Source organism: Podarcis cretensis (assembly GCF_951804945.1).
Source record: "Podarcis cretensis genome assembly, chromosome: 2".
Taxonomy (NCBI): Eukaryota; Metazoa; Chordata; class Lepidosauria; order Squamata; family Lacertidae; genus Podarcis; species Podarcis cretensis.
Window position 1 is genome coordinate 68860889 of NC_137171.1, and position 18497 is coordinate 68879385.

At 43.3% G+C, this 18497-nt stretch overlaps 2 protein-coding genes and 1 long non-coding RNA gene across 11 annotated transcripts in view; 2 read left to right on the forward strand and 1 right to left on the reverse strand.

Moving 5' to 3' along the window:
- The window catches only part of SIMC1 (SUMO interacting motifs containing 1), a 289791-nt gene that overhangs the window by 252616 nt on the left and 18678 nt on the right, over positions 1 to 18497 (forward strand). The window contains exon 1 of one of the 9 annotated variants that reach the window (XM_079968227.1): positions 9250 to 9685. The exons of 1 other annotated variant lie outside the window; for it this stretch is intronic. In XM_079968227.1, coding sequence (XP_079824353.1) covers positions 9533 to 9685 — 153 coding nt within the window. In that variant the 5' untranslated portion in view covers positions 9250 to 9532. Of the gene's footprint in view, positions 1 to 9249; positions 9686 to 9771; positions 10074 to 10126; positions 10409 to 11411; positions 11431 to 13657; positions 13862 to 14164; positions 14712 to 15344; positions 16004 to 18497 lie in introns of those variants that run through there. 7 more of the 9 variants (XM_079968228.1, XM_079968230.1, XM_079968235.1 and 4 more) reach the window with 7 other exon arrangements.
- On the reverse strand, positions 1204 to 7202 carry THOC3 (THO complex subunit 3). The gene is made up of 6 exons (XM_079968308.1): positions 6965 to 7202; positions 6065 to 6221; positions 5281 to 5485; positions 4505 to 4666; positions 2901 to 3001; positions 1204 to 1988 (listed from the first exon to the last, which is right to left on the reverse strand). Exons 1-6 carry the CDS (start codon positions 7145 to 7147, stop codon positions 1825 to 1827), a joined length of 972 nt encoding a protein of 323 aa, XP_079824434.1. The 5' UTR covers positions 7148 to 7202; the 3' UTR covers positions 1204 to 1824.
- On the forward strand, positions 3008 to 4414 carry LOC307211620. The gene is made up of 2 exons (XR_013836543.1): positions 3008 to 4121; positions 4163 to 4414. It is a non-coding gene; the product is annotated as an uncharacterized lncRNA (long non-coding RNA).

The window sequence follows — 18497 nt, forward strand, 5'->3', positions numbered from 1 at the left end:
CTATGAATAATGGGAGGTGGAGTCTAATGACATCAAGAGGACAACAGGTTCCCCAACACAGCTCTGAATCTCTCTGAATTGTCCAATCTGTGCCTAGCAACCTGGTTTGTCAAGACTAATATTGATCCATGGCAGTTTTAGAGTCACTAGTAGAGCTTAACTTGTGTGAAACTCTACACTCCATGCAAATCAACTAATTAAGTATTTTAGTGCCCCCATGAAGAGGGTGTCTGGTGGATTCCCCCATTCCCTGCAGAGATCCGTCTTCCTTTCAGAAAAATGGCTAGGTACCAGACTGTGCCAGTGGAGCTTCCTGCAGGCTACAGGATTAGCATCTACATAATTCATGGACTGCAGCCGTTTGATCTCAGCTTTGAAGAGGCTCCAAACAAATCTTACTAATGTAGCAGCTGACCTGCCAGGGAACAATTGGTGCAAGATGGAGAATGGGCTTTAATTGGCTGAGCGCTGGGATTGCCAGAATCACTTCTTCTACTACTAAAGGGTCAAACTGCCCTCCAGTGGAAATAATATGCCAACACAGGCATCATGAAGCTTGGCTCCAGAAAGAACTGCAAATTTGCTGATTAAAAAATGTACAGTACTACTAAAAAGGAATTAATATGTTATGTTATGATCTAGGTTCCAGTGTTTCAATCTGAAAATACTCACTTACTCTTCTCACCATCATTAATAGGATGTTTATGTTCATTTATTTAAAATACTTATATGCTCCCCTTCTTCAAAAATAATTTGAGGGCAATGTTCAATATAAAATAAAAGTACAGGCAACAACCAATTAATGAGAGTCCAAACGAAGTGTTCACTGCGCATGCATGCACAGCATCAAACCCAGGAGTGACCCGAAAACATCACTAAGCACGTCATTAAAGGGGTGGAAGAAAGCCTTAACCAGGAATGGTGTTGAAGCACCAGCAGCTAGGGTGACCGTGGCAGGAAACCTGAAGGATTAGACCAAATATCATTCTACTTCAGCATCCTAATTTACAGCAGCCAGCCAAATGCTTCCAGGAAGCCCCATGGAAAACAAAAACATCCCTAAGTTTGCCTTTCTTTGCGCCTTCCAGTTTCATTATGCTGTTCTTCAGAGAAAACAGTGGCACAGAGGGGTATTCTTGGAATTGCATTATTTGTACATCCTGGTAGTTCAATATATTGGCTTTTTAAAAACTACAACACAGACAGGTTTTATGTTTTTATTTACTGAAACAAATTATCCAAAATACAAGAACAGGTTCAAACAAAAAAATAACCCTATTCCCGATCCCTTCTCCTTTCATTACCCTAAGGTGCAAAAGGAATGAAAGACACACACACAAAACCTCCAAAGGAGGCAAGACGCACACTCCTCCAAAGGAAAAGGAGGATTCGAAATGTGACAACAGAAAACCTGCATACAGTATTCCCCAGTCTTTCCATTTTTAAGGGAGACACAAGTCATGACAATGGCACAGTCACATGGATTTAGAGGGACTGCCTGCTACATCCTGAGAAACTAGAGGGCAGGGATTGTTTTCCTAACTGAACGCACAGCACACAAGACACTCAAATCCACTGGCAGCTGTAGCTTCCTCTTTGCAATAAAAAACAATTAACGGCCTAGAAATTGGAGAATTTAGTCAGCCAGTCAGCCTTTTAGAATGGTTGGGCATTTTACAAAAACTTCAAAAAGCAAGCTTTCTAGGCATGGGAATGTCAAACCATGGTGCTGCTCCTGCTCAAAAATTGGAAACAGAGAAGCAATGCATATGTGGGCTTGACTAGGAATACTAGGTTACAAATACAGTCCCCAGGAGGCTTCTCTTATGAGTCATTGGGAAGACCAAAGAGCTTCACGGTTCCAGCTTCTCTGCTGCTATCATATTTGCCATCTTTGTCATCGCAGGCGAAGGCCAACAGGGGCCGCTTTGGATGCCAAGCCACAGTGAACGTTGAAGACTCGCACTGCACTTCCCACAGCTTCTCACCTGAAATATAAAGACAGAGTTAACCCAGGAACCAAGACAAATGCAGCTGGAACACCCTGTTCTTGGCTCGCCTCTGTAGAAGAATGCAGTTTAATGAGTTCCATCGAAGAAGAATTTCACACCGCAATCTTTTTACATAAAATTACAAGTGCAATTCAAAGCCAAAAGCTCTCAACCAGCCAGCAAGAACAGAGGAGGGGTTTGTAAAATACTGGTGGTTCATAAATTACAGGGACTATTGCTTTGAGAACAAGAGCAATAGTCCCTGTAATTTTATGAACTTTTATTTTATGAATTTTATGTTAGCAAAAATGAAGCACTCGTGTTTCCACACTCACTCTTCTCCCAGCACCCTAGCAATTCTTTTTTCCAGCCTAAGTGATTACGACTCATAAGGTCGGCTTCTTTCGAGCCAAATTGCAGAACAGGGTTAATTTTGGATGGGGGTGAGCGTCACAGCATACGGGAAGGAAAGGCTTATCCCTTCAACCCTCCCCCCACAAATGCCCCGGTGCAGAAAGGAAACTTGAAAGAAGATTTTTGGAGCCTATAAGAGACTATTTTCAATCCTAATTGCTGCAGGGACTGGATGTCGGGAGGCGAGAACAAACAGGAAGGCCCCGTGGGCTGTCAAGTTCCCCACCTCTGGCTGGGACAATATCCTCCTACTCCTGCATGTTCTGCCTGGATTCCCCCACACCAGATATGCGTAGCTTTGCCAAGTTTTTAGGTCTAGGAATGGACCAAAAGAAATTTAGGGAATCTCCAGTAGATAACAGGAAAAGTGTAACACACATTGATAGTGAAAGCTTATTCAAAACCAACATGATCTTCATCCGAGCTCATTCCCTAGTACATGTTTTTAGAATTGCTTTGCCTTTCTTGGCAGACGGTGAGAAGAAGAGCACTGACCTGTTTCTACCTCAGCAATGTCAATGAAGTGATCTTCAGAGGCTGAAGCCAGCATCTTCCCATCATGGCTGAAACTCAATGTCCTCACAGGCCAGTCGAGCCTGAAATATAGGAGCAAATGGAATAAGGGTTGTGGCGAGAAGACAGATACCAGTCAGATGCCTCTTGGAAGCATGAAAATAGCACCCAAAGCCAAGAACTCTCCCCCTTTATTTCTTCCTAGCAACAGGGAGAAAAATACTGCCATTGGGTATGGCAGTTCTAATTAGTCACCTTCATGCTGTTGATAAAGCAATCCTCCATTAATTTATCTAATCCCCTTTTAATGCTAAACCAGAGGCCATAATATCTTATGATAACAAATGTTGTACATTAATTACACTCACACACATACATATATACGTAGCTACACACAGTCTGTATTTTCTCTGACTTTTCTGCCAATAGATTGTGCTAGCCAGAGTTAAAGTATTAGGAAAGGCATAAAATTTTCTCCTCTTTTCTCAGGCCACACCACTTACTTTAAGTTACATATAAAATAATAAATATTCTTGATCTTGAGCATGTCCTCCTTAATCTTTTTTGTTCACCATATTCCATATATGGCTGCACATCTAGCAGTTATATGAGCCATTTAATATTCAACTGCTTTCCTAATAATCCTCCAAGCTTGCTCTTCCTACTGTCACTCAGGTTGGATAGAAAATCATGATTTTTAAAAGCATGGAAAATTGATTTCTACACACAATGTTGTAAAAATCAAAATACTGTATGGGTTGTATCCAACTTAATTACAACATGCACATAACAACTTCCAGAAGTACAACAGATAAAAAGACTGAGTTAAAGGCTGCTTTACTAAAAAAAATGAGCCACGGTGAAATTCTGACTTTTAAAGTTAAGCATTGGAAATCACACACTGACAATGCTATCCATGTACCCACCCAACTACTAGAACTTTGTAGTAAGTTCAGTACTCAAATTATTAGATTATTTATTAAATTATCATTACTAAACACAGAGAAAGACAGTATCTTTACAAGTCATTGCTTATATAAATTTCAGTAGACTGCATTCATGTGGGTTCCTTAGAACCCGTGCCCAAAAAAAAGATTTGAACAAAAATCTGTCTCTTATATCCACAAAGATGTTATGAACTGCAGAAGCAAAATTTTTGGATTATGCTCATAGGTTGTATAAAAGCTCAGCTTAGTCTGAGCAGTGTGTTTTACAACAACTGGATAGCATATCTGCTTGATCAGGAAAAACGTGAATTTTAAAATAAAAACAACTTATTTAAATCCAATGCTTTATAAACTGGTCTTTTTTTCTTAGTGATTTAAATTTCCTTGATATAAATCAGTCTACCCTGCCAAGGCAGTAAACTGAATTGACATTTTCATATATCATTCATGACCTCCTCCCACTCAATTTCTTCCAAGAGCAACAACCCATTCAGAGCACTTCAGTGTGCAAGTGGTTAAGAATTATTTATTCAATCTACATACCTAGCTGCAGGAATGCAAAATAAGGTATGGTATAGACATTTTGACAACCCCTAGGGTCAAAAAAGGTCATTAAGTTCACAGATCATGATAACTCACCTAGAAAAGCATCGCACGCATACAAGCTCATCCACATCCCAGAGGCTAACCAATGCATCAGCACTTCCTGTAGCAAAATACTTGCCCGTTGGGTCAAATTTGATACAGATGCAGTTTGAAGGATGGGCATTAATTGACTGGATGAGCTTCAGCTCTGGATAGCTGTAGAAAGTTAAAGAAATGAAGTTGGAGTGAGTTGGGGAGAAAACAGCCCTTTTACTAGCTATGTAATATCTAGAAATGTCTTCTTACTGGTCACAAAATGGAAGCTAAAACCTGCTTATATAGTAGAGGCAACAAAAGTTGCCCAGTCTAGGGAGGCTTTGTGGCAGTTGTACGTAACTGCATTATAACAACAGGAATAACACAATTTTTTTGTATTCCACTTACAGAGTTCCCCGCAGGAATATGAGGTCGTTTAAGACGTATCCAAATGACAGATTTAGATGTCCAATTTAGAGGGAATGACAGAAGGCACAAAACAACTTCTGTTACATTGACTGGAATGTGGGGATAAAGCCGTAGGTCTGTACCAACCAAACAAGGGTATGAGCTAGGACACAGGGTGGGATCAGGGAAGAGTTCATATTTATTGTGCCTCTGTGATGGGAAACCTCTGGTCCTTAGGCCTAAGTTAGGTCCACAAGGCAGTTTTCCCTTGTACACCCACCTGGGTGTACACGCCACAAGTATTTCTCCCCACCCACCACCTATACAAAAGTCAAGACAGCCAACTCACTTGCTGCCCTTCCCAGTAAAGGCCATGGTGAGGGTACCTGAGGATGTTGATGCAACCGTTGCCATTGGTGAGGAAAAACATGTTGTTGTCATTGTTCCAAGAGATCTCATTCACCTCAAACTTGAACTGTTCCTCAGCTTTGGACCGATATGTTTTAGCATCAATGAAGGTGACCACATCATCCTTGTTCCCTACTGCAATAGTCTGTCCGTCGGGGCTCCAACAAATGTTAATATTCTCCCCTGTAAAAGTAAGGAAGGGGAAATTGAACCTACTGAATTCCTTGCTGGGCAGGAACAGTTCAGTCAACACGCAAACACCTGCATTTTTAAGCCAAGAACTTCTAACATAATCACGTATACCCAGTCCTATAAAATGCAGCTTATCTACCTATACTCTCTTCACCAGAGATATGGTGCCTGTGGCCCTCCAATTACTGTTGGTCTCCAACTGCCAGTCCCTCGCAGCTCAAGATAGCTGCACTATAAACACCATTAAGAATCTCATCCCCCGCTCAACTCTCTAGATGGTTTCTAGTGGTACTGGTAAAATGGTATCTATAAGTTATACCTTCAATCAATGCTTTTGAAATACAGTCATAGTACAAGTTAATTTCGATCTCAGCACCTTCTTGAGCAACAAAGATAGAAAAAGAAGAATCGTTCATGTGGGCTACGTTGCCAGTGGAGATTGACTGCCTCTTAGGACCATCTTGCGCAGGTTCTTGTACTTGAACCCAATAAACGCAGTAAACCATTGCAAAATACAAAACAAAAGCATATAGGACAGCTTTGTTTTCAGTGAATATTAGTGATACCTACCCTTGGTATTCACGGAGGCAATACATTTAGTAGTGCGGACATCCCATATACGGATGGTTTTGTCTCCAGACGCAGTGACAAATAAGTCTGGGTTACTGGGGTGCCAGCACAACTGATCCACACTGTCTCCATGGCCACGGTAATTATTCTCTTTCACCTACGGAAAACACACACTAGTAATCAACACACACACATCCTTCAAAAGGGAAATGTTATGATGATCCTTTGAATTACCATGCATCTCACAAGCAGCCTAACTAGACTTAGTAATCATTCTAAGCACACTATCATCCAAGCCTAAGTGCTCAGTTTTCGTGTCACACCTCTTTTAGGAATAAGAACTCCAGAAAGACCTGCAGGATCAGACCAATGGCCCATCTAGTTCAGCATCCTGCTTTCAAAGTGGCCAACCATATTAGAAGCCCAAAAGTAGGACCTTGTGGTTTCCAGCAACTAGTATTCAGAAACATACTGTCTCCAAACATGGAAGAAGCATGTTAAGTTATCCAATCCTCTCTTAAAGTCATCCATGTTTGCAGCTACCACGGTTACTGGGGTTTCCATGGTTTAACTATGTGATGTGAAGGAGCACTTTCTTCTGTCCTAAATCCTCTCCCATTCCGTTTCGGTGGATCCCCACGACTTCCAGTGTTGTTATGAGAGATGGTACCGACTTTCCCCACACCACGCCGTGTTTTATACACTCCTTTCATTGACACCTCTAAACCGAAAAGCCCTAAATGCGGCGACTTTTCCTCACGGATCCCAGAGAGCCATATGCCGGGGAGCGAAGTCACCACTGCTAGGCGCCCAAGTGAGCAGGATTCACGCCAGCCCCCGGCTGCGGCAACTGGTCTCTCTGCTCCTCCGATTTCCCCGCCTGGCGCAGCCAGCACTGACCAGCCGGTCCTTGTCGAGCACGAAGACGCTGGCGGTCTTGTCGAAGGAGCCGGAAGCGAGGCGGCGGCCGCAGCAGCTCCAGGCCACCGAGTGGACCTTGGCCACGTGCGCGGGGAACTCGCGGATGCGCGTGTTGGCCCGGAACAGCTCCTGCATGGACTGAACGTACGGGGAGAGCGCCATGGCAACCGGGCCCAACCGAAGCGGGCGGAGCTTGCGGCGGCGGCGGCGGCGGCGGAGTGCCCTTCCGGGTAACAAAGGTAGAGCTTCCGTTGCGTTACGAGCCCTGTTCTGCAAGAGACGCGGACGGAGGAAACTCGGCCCGCGGGGGGGGGGGGCGTGCATTCAGTACGCAGGCGCGGCGGGGCTGAAATTTAAATAAATGAAACGGACATAAATGGAAGACAATCCCTGTCGCTTTGACGGAAATATTTTCGGGGCAAGACTCGACCCTCACTGACTGCTGGGACAGGATGGTGAAGATAGATAAGATTAGATAGAGTGCTTTTTTTCTTCAATAAATGTTTAGCGGTACTCTCATTTTCCCACTCATTGAAATACTGCCCTTCAATGAGTCACAAAATGTTTAGGGATATGCGTATCCCTACGTACCCCCCAGAAAAAAAGCACTGGATAGATAGGAAGAAAGAAAATAGTTTCTGGGTGTGCAGAGGGAAAAGCCAAGAATTCAAATGGCAAGTTTGATTTTTAAATTTTCTAAATAAGAGTTTTGTCTTCTCCAAGCGATGCAGCCCCACTGGTAGAATAGGAGACATTGCTTCCCTGCCCCTCCCCCAAGATGGCATGATTTCCGCTGAGAGTGAGACCGTAATTGGGTTAGTTGTTGGAAGGATCTGGGAAAAAGAGACGCCCGTACATGGCCAGATAAAGAAAAAGATTTGCTTGCTGAGCTTATCTCTTAACAACCACTATATACAGCTGGGTTCTGTGAGTGTTTACTGGGGAAATATAGTACAGTTCTTTTGGACTTGGCTTTCAAGCACAGATCCATAAGTTTGCAATCTAGGGCGTATGTCTGATAGCTGCCCTCTGTCAGAAAGTAAATTTGAATTGAATTTTAGAAATAAGGCTTCATCAGTTGTATCTATTTCAGAATATGAAAACAAATTTGGAAAATACTCTGTTGCTGCATAGGTCTTTTGTTTCTGTTTTCTTTGAAGTTTTCTTTGTTTCTGTACTTGTAATTTAAAAAGTCAGAAATAATAACGGGGAGATTTCCCATTTCCTTTGACCTTGCAGAGAAATATTTGAGGTCATTTTGGGAGAGAGAAAATGGTTTCAGGACTTTTCTGTGGGTTTCAGACATGTGGCTTACATACTGTATTTGTATGTCTTTGCTTGGTACATTTATCAACATCTATTTTATATATATACAACCTTATTCTTATAACACAGTATTCACCCTTAGATCTCAGGGCAGATTACAACATAAAAGCACATTGTTAAACAATGTTTGAAACAACTCGCAATCACAGAAATAAGTTGGATTCTAAAAGCATACATAACAAGTTGTCAAAACTGTTGAATAGTTGCACAGCCTTTTAGCCAAGGACCACCCAAAGCTATCATATGTCACATATGTCCCTGTTTAGGGAAGTTTTTAAATGTTTGATGTCTTATTATGTTTTTAATATTCTGTTGGGAGCCGTCCAGAGTGCCTGGGGAAACCAGTGGGTGGGTATAAATAAATGATGATGATGGTGATGATGATGATGACAGAAAGAGGTGGTCTCCAACAGAGTATGTGGCTTGTATCCTGTTTGCCAAGATTAATGTAAGGCTGATTGCCTTATTTTGGTGAGTCTGGACATGTTATATACCTTGGTTCCTCAGTCTGCTATTTACAAATTTGCACCTGTTATTACTCATGAGAATGCTCCATTGACAGTATGCTCAGTTTAACAGATACTTGACAGACTGGTATTGCAGGGAGGGGTAAGCCCCTACATTCTAAGCAGCTTATAGCATGGGGGGGGGGGTTAATACACTCAATGGCCACTTCCCTGGTATCAGCTTCTAAGAAGCATTTCTGCTTAACAATAACCTACAGTCCACTATCAGTACCTAGCAGGACAGCAAGAAGAGCCTGTGCCTGGTTAGGAATGCAGAGAAGCTGCCAAGTTTCTTCCAGCTAGCTGGAAGGTGAAAGGCACAGCACAGCACACCTATGCTCACATCATCTGTCACTCTGCTTACACAGAACACTTTTCAGATACCCGAGAGCTATAACTCAGGAGTGCCATACCTGTGTGTTTTAATTCAGGGGCGTCACGATTCTGAATCGATCACATCACGTACACAGCTGACTTCAGCCTGCTAAGTGCTGAGTCTGCAGAAACACCATCCCGTAGCTAAACTGCAAGATGTATCCTTGATTATTTAGGCCGCAAGATGTATCTACAGTTGCAACTGCAAGGCCAATTATTCCTAGCTTGGCCTGAACTGGAGGGAAGCGTCGGTGAATAACTGTCCTGAAGCCAAATACAAGAACCTGACTCAAGCATGCCTTGATCACACATTTCCTAGCCATGAGTGACACAGAGGATCATGCGTTTGTGTGTTTGCTACAAGCGCGTAGCTGCTTTGTGCCTGCTTTGTCTGCGCCCGATTCCTTTGGGAGTGATCCAGGCCGGGACTCTGGACCGCAGCCACAACAAACTCTTCTTTCCCCCTTTCCACCTGCTGAGAAATACAACCAAGGTCGTTAACCCCCTGGTGTATACTTGTGAAGCAAACAGCGGCGGCGAGGAACTCCCTGGGGCTCCATTAAGCCCCGCCCTCCCGATCCGGAGTTCTCAACGTCAGCGAGTCGCGGAAAGGAAAATAATAATATCGGGGTCGGTCGGATCCCAACGGAAGCGGCCAGCCCGGCTTGGCCCTATGAAGCAGCGGAGCTGGGCTCAGCCTCGCCCTTTCCGCTTTGCCACGCCCCCGACGGGCGGGACTGAGCAGAAGGGGCTCGATGGCCGAGGTTCTTGTCCCTGAGTCGAGCTCCGATGGGGAAAGCGGCTATGACTGGTCTCCCCGCCGGCGCCTGGGCGAAAAGAGGAAGCGGAGATGGCGGCGGCGGCCGCCCGCCGAGCCCCCGGTGAGTTGCGCCGCGAACATGGGGGATGCTGTTTTCTGGTCCCGAGGCTTAGACTTGGCGGCCGCTGCCGGCGTCTCTCCTCCTTTCTGCCTTGGGGACTCCGAGTCATTTCTCCTCTCCTTGCCCATTCACTTCTCCCCACGCGCTCCCGTAGGCAGTGGCGGGGTGCCGGCAGGCAGGCGCCGTCGGCTGGGCACACGCAGGCTTGTTCGTACGCGCCCGGGTAGCCAAACGCAGGAGAATATTGTGCTGGCTGGGAACTAAATTTGTAGGGCGCGCAGATAAAGTCGGCGTTTCCAGAGGGCATGACTGACGTCCGAAGCTGCAGCCTTCGGGTAAATGTGCTTTTGGTAAAAACTATCCCATAAGGAGGAGCGCCTCTTCCTTTTAACGTAACGCAAACAAGTGTGCCTGAATGCATTTTAGTGAGGCTTGGAGAACAGGAGTTGGTAAAGCCAGCTTTGTTATCCGTGGGATCCTGACAGATCCTGACTGCGATCCTGCAGTGCTCCCTATTGCAGAAATTCCTTATCTTTCTCCTGAATCCCATCACCGTGGTGCTGGAGCTTGATCACGATGTTGCTGGTATGACCTTGCTCTGCCCACTTTGCCATGAGCCGATCTGTTTCAGGAGGATACCCATAAGGAAAAACAGATGCGCAGGAATCTGCCTCGCACCAGGGCAGATCAGCTGTTCTCAGCTCTGACAACCGGATCCTTTGAACTGGGGATTCCAGGGATCAAATGCTTTGCCACTAAACTGTGGTGCCTCCCAAACTCCAACTGAGTAGCAGTTGCAGTTTAAAACAATGGAAATGGAAGTTGAATGCTAAAAAGGGAATCTGTGTGTGGCCAGCTAAATGGAAGAAAAAGGTCCTGTACTGCAGAAAGCTATAAACAAGGCCATGGGTCTCTCCTGACATGGGCAGTGCTGTAAAGCAGAGATATGTGGCATAGTAAAAGAATGGAGAATGAAACTGGGATAACTGGGAAGACGTGGAGCAATCAAATGAAGTTTGCTATGGCTAATGGAGGGGATGAACGTCCAAAGAAATGGTAGCCCCCAGAGTAGAACAGTAGCTCCTGTAACACAGTGCAGAGTGAACAATAATGGGATGTGCAGAGGTGAAACAGAATGAAATTCCACACTTGTTGAATAACTGACTACATAGTATGACATCATAATGTCAGTTACAAGTGACAGTTGTCCATGTTCTAGTAACTTCTGGGCCAAACTATTATTATGTGTTGCATGTGACTTTTGAAAAACATTAAAGAAGCATCATTGGTTTTGAGTACCGCAACTGGGTTATTAATGGGGCTGATGGCTGCTCTCACAGCACCGCACTACTAAAAGGTTCTCGCTAGTTGCCAGTTTGCTTCTGGGTTCAGTTCAGGTGCTGGTGTTGACCTTCAAAGTACTAAACAACTTTGGTATCGAAAGGGCTATTCTCTCCCACATGAGCCTGCCTGCCAATCAAGTTCTGCTTTGATGGTCCTTAACTAGTAGCCCCTGCCTTCTCAGTGTAGGAGGATAGCTACTAGCAAGAAGGTCTTTTTGCTGGTGGCTCCCAAATTGTGAAACTCCCTTTCCAGACCTATTAGCCTGGCACATTACATTATTTGGTGTGTGTTTTAGGTTCTGGGTGAAATCCACCCTGGGTGCATGTGGTTTTAGTAGAGCTTAAACCACTTAATTTATCTGCTGGTTTTTATGTTTTAATCCAGCCTTGTGAATAATTTCCCTCACCCTACATTACTGTCTTGCAGTATTCTTTACTAGCTTATTGGGGGCTATCAAAGAAGACGCAAAAGCTGTATTTCTGTGGAGAAGGGAGGAACCCTCCTCTAGCAGCCCATTTGCTTTTTATGCTAGGCACAGAGGAGGGACCAAGCTTCCCATCTCCTTTGCCAACTCACTCTCTCCTCTGCATGGAACTCCATTCACTAACCTGCATGCAGTTTGTGTTCATCTATGACAATCCCTGTGGCGGGGTGCGCTCCTGCTGCTCGGTCCCAGCGCCTGCCAACCTAGCAGTTCGAAAGCACCTCCGGGTGCAAGTAGATAAATAGGGACCGCTTACCAGCAGGAAGGTAAACGGCGTTTTCGTGTGCGGCTCTGGCTTGCCAGAGCAGCGATGTCACGCTGACCACGTGACCCGGAAGTGTCTCCGGACAGCGCTGGCCCCTGGCCTCTTAAGTGAGATGGGCGCACAACCCCAGAGTCTGTCAAGACTGGCCCGTACGGGCAGGGGTACCTTTACCTTTACCTTATGACAGGGTTGGGGAAACTCAGGGCCAGGTGTTGAAAGTGGCCTCCAGGAGTCTCTGTCTGACTCTTGGAATTTTGCCTAAGCCGCCACTCATTGGCCGTGGTTTGTACTGTACTCGGTTTGTACTTGGTTTGTTTTGTCTGATTGGAATGTGTCCTTGAACTCCAGTAGTGCCTCTTGCAGTTTGGATTAAGGATAAGAGAGTATGTGGGTGGGTGTAGAAACTAGCCCAAGGTATAAAATTTACCTTTGTTGATCACTTTAGCCTCTGATCTTGCCCACCGCTGGGATATATGCCCTTGGAAGGTTACCTAGAAGGGAATGCATCAAATTGCTTTGTGCAACATTTCCCAAATGCTAGACAACTAGCTGGTTGTCGGCGAACTTGGCTGCACAAAGTTGGCCTGCAGGCTAGTGGATCCTCACCCCTGATTTATAGTAACCCATGATCCCTGACCATTGGTGATGTGTGCTGGGACTTGTAGCTCAGCAACATCTGGAGTATCAAACGTTCCCCACAGCTGCTATATGGTATCAAGGCACTTGGATCTGTGTCAGCTATGAGAAGCCTGGGATTGCCCTGCTTTATGTCCCAAATTGGCAAACCGCCTCAGTCCTCTTGCAGCTTGTGACGCTGTTCCTAGCATGGAGCTAAAGCCACTGGATATGCCAAACCAGCTACCATGTCATAACCCTGCACATGACCTTGTTGGGGTGACTGGCTGGCCACCTGATGCTTATGCCTTTCCCTTTCAGGATCTCTTCCCTTTCTGAATGCTGCTGAATAAAGGCTTTACCTTTGTCACATATGTTGTTTATTGATGGCGATCTCATTTACCGCACCCTACTAGGATCTGGCGCTATGTGAGTTTAGGAAGGGACTACAAAGGCAAGGGAGGGTTCAAGGAGCTTGATGACTCCGGGGCAGCACATCCTCCAGCCCTGTTCGCTAAATCCCTGGAACTGTGAAGGAGCATTATTCTTAGGGTATGCCAATGAGATGGGTGCTGCTGCCAAGATGTGCAAGATAATTGTGCAGGCATGTGCACTGAGTCCTGCTAGGATGCCAGCTGGCAGCACCGACCTATCTGGTGAGATGGAAGGTGTGTATTGGTCACAGGCGTTGGTTGGGAAATAAGGTGGAGCAAAAGGACTGGTTGGTCCCTGCAGTGCTTCTGTGGATTGCCCCGTGTGCCTGACCGTGGACAACATTCCCCCCTGATCCTGGATTCAAATTAAGGATCTCCGGTATGTAAAACGTGAGTTGTTTGAGTTCACCTCACACTGGTTGCAGGTCAGGACAATTTTGTGGCCGTTCCTTATAACTGCATCCCACAATGTGGAGGACATACTTCAGGCTACTGTAGTTGTCTGCTTTCTGCTGTGACTCCTTGTCTTCGACAACTGTTACTTCTTTCCCTCTGTGCTGCCTTTCATTGCTCCATTTGCTGATTCTACACAAATTCAAGGCGTGACAGCAGTTGCTCTCTCTCAAGTTGTTATTCCCAGCAACAGGTATTTGGAAGCATACGGCCTCTAGCAGTGGAAATTGAACGTAGCTGCCATGATTAGCTGCCAACTGATTTTTTTTTTAAGGATTATGAACTCTGGATAATGGCCTGTAGGAGCATTTATGTCTAGTTCAGCAATTTTCAAGTGACAGAGGCTGGTAGTGACTGGAAGGGTGTAGTTTACAAATACTGTAAAGGCTTATTTATGGTATTCATGAACTCTGGCAGGAGGTGGTCTCAGCCCAGTTCCTGAGAGCCTGTGCTTGACACTATGCTACTTTTATTTGTTTTTAAAGTAGTCAGTGAAAGTTGCATCAGCCTTTTTCTTGGAACACACGGTGCATATCGAGGCCAGAGCCACTTTGAGAATTGCTTTATGCCCCTAATTTTGGCGCAGTTAGAAAATGGGGAAAATGAATAAGGGCAAGTTGTTGAGTTGAGGGAACTTCGAAATCAGAGCAGGAATCAGACTCAGAAATAACAAAAGAATTGCACTCAGACCACATTGGTTCCTTGCGCTCTGCTCACTGGTGCGGGGCTTCACTTCCTCCTAGTAGGCCGAGGCCTTAAACCTTCACTAAGGGGGGTGGCAATGGGTGTTGGCAAAAAGGGAAATAAATAGGCCTATGTAAAATGCTGTGTGTTGTGACTGTTTGAATCTTGCTAAAGATAATAAGATTTGCACAAATTTGCAATTTGTTGGTTATAAAAGGAGAGGTTATTTCCTCTCAAGCATGTTGTGGTTAAGCAGAAGAGTGAGCGGCAGTTGGAACATCTCCCTCTGCCACATGTTTCCTCTTGTGTCCCCTACAAAAAGCTACTAGAAGCTTTGAGAGGTATCAGCGACAACCCAGGTAAGAAAATTGCACCCTGTGAGGGACTCTAATGCAGGGTATAAATATTGTCAAATAAATAATAAAGGAGTTGATCAAAGAAAAGCTAGGCCCTCTTGCCCCGTAAGTAGTCTCTCCTGAACCCTTGTTGTTTCTGCCTGGTAAGCGCCATATTTTTCCATGTATAAGATGCTCTCTGTTTTGGGGGACTCCAAATTAAGAAAACACCCCTCGGCACTACCCGTGTATAAGACAAGCCCCAATTTTAAACCCGATTTTTTGGTAAAAAAATACGGTATCTTGCAGGGTGCAGGAGCAGCTTTTAGCCATCTCGTTTGTAACTTTTAAATAAATATTGAATACTTCTGAGCTGACTTGAGGAATATGGGTGGTAAACAGTGCTAGTCCTCCTTAAAAGTAGACGCATTGAAGCTAATGGACATAAGTTTGATTTATTAATTTCAATGGGTCTTCTCTGAGCAGGACCAGAATTGGTTACAACCCTATGTTTTTATGCAAGCAGGGAGGCCTCCAGCCAAACTGGAATTCTGTTGGCCATTTAATTCTGATGCTACTTTCAAATATCCAGAGGTTCCAGCAGGGAGAATTGAAATGGTAAAAGGAATGGCAGTTAGGCACTTCCTTTTAGGTTTCAAAACTTGTTTGTAGGAAGGTCATTTGAGCTAGGTCCCTTTATTCAGAACAGCTTCTTCTCCAAATGATGTTTCTTGCTCATGCTTAGCAGCGATATCTTATTCACTTCTGCCATAATTTTAAACGTTCAACCTCAGTGCCATACAGTATTTAGGGATCCAATATGAGAGTCACATTGTCACTTCCTGAATCATAAATTTCATACAACAAGTCATTATACTGATTTGCCTGGTACAGGCTTTGTGTGTGTGTATGTATTAAGCATAATTTTCTTTTGAGGTGCCTTACCTGGGACTATTTTTCTCCTCTCTGCATCCCCTCTGGAATGTTTGTCAAAGAATGCTCCAAATAGGCTTTCAATATTTAAAATCTACTTGCTATATCCTGAACGGGAACATAGAGGAAGGACTGTGGCTCAGTGGTAGAGTGCACCCTTTGCATGCGAAAGATGCCAGGTCCAGTCCTTGTCATCTACAGGTAGGGTTGGGAGAGTCCAGCCATCAATCCTCTCCCCAGCATTTGCCCGTTGCTGCTTCCAGCCTTCTCTCAAGCAAGGATATGGGAGCCATCTATATGTCATAGGCTGGTGAGAGGACTTCTCCCCTCTGAACTACATTTAAGTAAGGCTCCTTGGAATGCAGGAAGACCACAACTTTATGGTCAGTTAACTCTTGTTTTGTTTTGTATTTATGTACTGAAACCTAGACTGGGTCTGGAGGTTGTTGTTTTTTTGTTTGTTTTTTTGTAATATTGAATTTATTCTGTGTTTGTTAGATTATTGATTTTTGTCATTTTTGAATTTAATGACGTGCTCTGTATTTTGTATATTTGCATTTTGCTGTTTTGAATGTTTGCTGTAAGTCACTTTGGGCACAGCTGATTGTGGAAAAGTAGCATATAAGTAAACTCAAACAATCGCTATAGCAGAGCTAAAAAGAACAAGTATGGTATGCCTGTTAAAAACCTGTTTCACAGCCTTCTTTTTTTTAAAAAAAATAATATTTATTGCTTTTAAATCTTACAAACAAGAAGAAAAAGAAAAAAGAGAAAAGAATAAAAAACAGAAGAAAGAAAAAACAATACAATACAATATATAAACAATATACTACACAACATTAACGCATTAAACTAAACAAAACAGAACAAAAACAGTTTAAAAAAACATACATCATACCATTTCAATGCCTTATCTTTCATTCCCTTGTTTCATCGACTTCCTCTCACCTCCCTTTTTGTATTCCATTTCTATTAATTGTTTCAGCAATTCCTTTCCATCTTTCACTATTTTCTATCATATTAATATCTTAACTTATTTTAACCTTATTTTCCATTAATACTATAATACTTATTTATGCTTAACTCCTTATAACACTTCTACTAAAGCCATATAATTTCATTCCAACATTTTTCTAGCACTCATTAATTTTACCATATTTCTATAAATAAACTTTAAACTTTTTCCAATCTTCTTCCACCGTCTCTTCTCCCTGGTCTCGGATTCTTCCAGTCATTTCCATCAATTCCATATAGTCCATCAACCTGGTGATCTTCTGTCCGAGGCTTTTCCAGGTCCCTTCTGCAAGTCTTCTTCGTATTTATACATGCACTTTACTTTGTCTTCTGCTGATCTTGTTCTTAATTTCCTTTCTTTGATGCTGAAAAGTAGGTCTCGGGGGGGGGCTCCAACCTATGTTTTTATTCTAAAACTAATGTTTTTATTCCTTCTCGACATGTCATCCACATTTCCATGGTTAATACTAAAATCCAACAGATATTTCAGGACGTGTTTCAAAATCCCTCCAAATCTGAAGGTCTCCACAAGTCCTATTTCCTTATGTTTTTTTTAAAAAAATGTTTATTTATTTTTCCAGAAACAAAAGAAAAACATCAGAACAACACAAAACAACAAAGACAATACACCAGATACAAAATACAAAAAAAATAAAAAGTTAAAAGCAAAAACTCCTGTTTTCAGACTCATGTTTACAAAACTTTGTTTCTTGACCTCCTCACGCCTCCCTTTTTTGTATTCCTCTTTGTCCAATCAAGTACAGCAAGTCCTTACCCTTCTTCAAAACTTATTTCTGGTTATTGTAATCACTTCTATTATGTCTCCAATCTTTCCTCCTTATAATTAAACACCTTTAACATATTGTTTGCTTTAACATAATATAACCTTGTTTTTTCACCCTTTTTCTATTCAATTTTTTACATATTTTTTAACACTGTACCACTGATGCCATATTACCTATTTCATATCCAACATCATTTTAGCATTCGTACACTTTACAGTGTTTCTGCAGATAGCTCTTAAACTTCTTCCAATCCTCTTCCACCTCTTCTTCTCCCAGGTCTCGGATTCTGCCAGTCATTTCTGCCAATTCCATGTAGTCTATTACTTGCATCTGCCATTCTTCCAGGGTGGGCAAATCTTGTGTCTTCCAGTACTTTGCGATGAGTATTCTCGCTGCTGTTGTCACATACATAAAAAACGTTCTATCTTTCTTTAACACCAATTGGCCGACTATGCCCAAGAGAAAGGCCTCTGGTTTCTTAGGGAAGGTATATTTAAATACCTTTTTCAGTTCATTATATATCATCTCCCAGAACGCCTTAATCTTCGGGCACGTCCACCAAAGGTGAAAAAATGTACCCTCAGTTTCTTTACATTTCCAACATTTGTTATCAGGCAAGTGATAAATTTTTGCAAGCTTGACTGGGGTCATGTACCACCTATAAATCATTTTCATAATATTCTCTCTTAGGGCATTAGATGCCGTAAATTTCATACTGGTGGTCCACAACTTTTCCCAGTCAGCAAACAAAATGTTATGACCTATGTCCTGTGCCCATTTAATCATGGCTGATTTAACTGTTTCATCCTGAGTATTCCATTTTAACAGCAAGTTATACATTCTTGAAATAATCTTGGTTTTAGGTTCTAACAGTTCTGTTTCTAGTTTCAATTTTTCCACCTGGAAGCCCAATTTTTTATCCAGATTGTAGGCCTCTCTTATTTGATAATAATGAAGCCAATCTCGCACTTTATCTTTTAGTTTCTCAAAACTCTGCAATTTCATTTTGTCTCCTTCCTGTTCTAATATCTCCCAATATTTTGGCCATTTGGCCTCCATATTGAGTTTTTTCAGAGCC

Coding starts and splice junctions, on each gene's coding strand:
- THOC3 (XM_079968308.1), bottom strand. CDS start 7,147: ATGGCGCTCTCCCCGTACGTTCAGTCCATGCAGGAGCTGTTCCGGGCC. Junction 6,222..6,964: donor TGCTCGACAAGGACCGGCTG/GTCAGTGCTGGC, acceptor TGTTTTCCGTAG/GTGAAAGAGAATAATTACCG. Junction 1,989..2,900: donor CATTGCTGAGGTAGAAACAG/GTCAGTGCTCTT, acceptor TTTATATTTCAG/GTGAGAAGCTGTGGGAAGTG.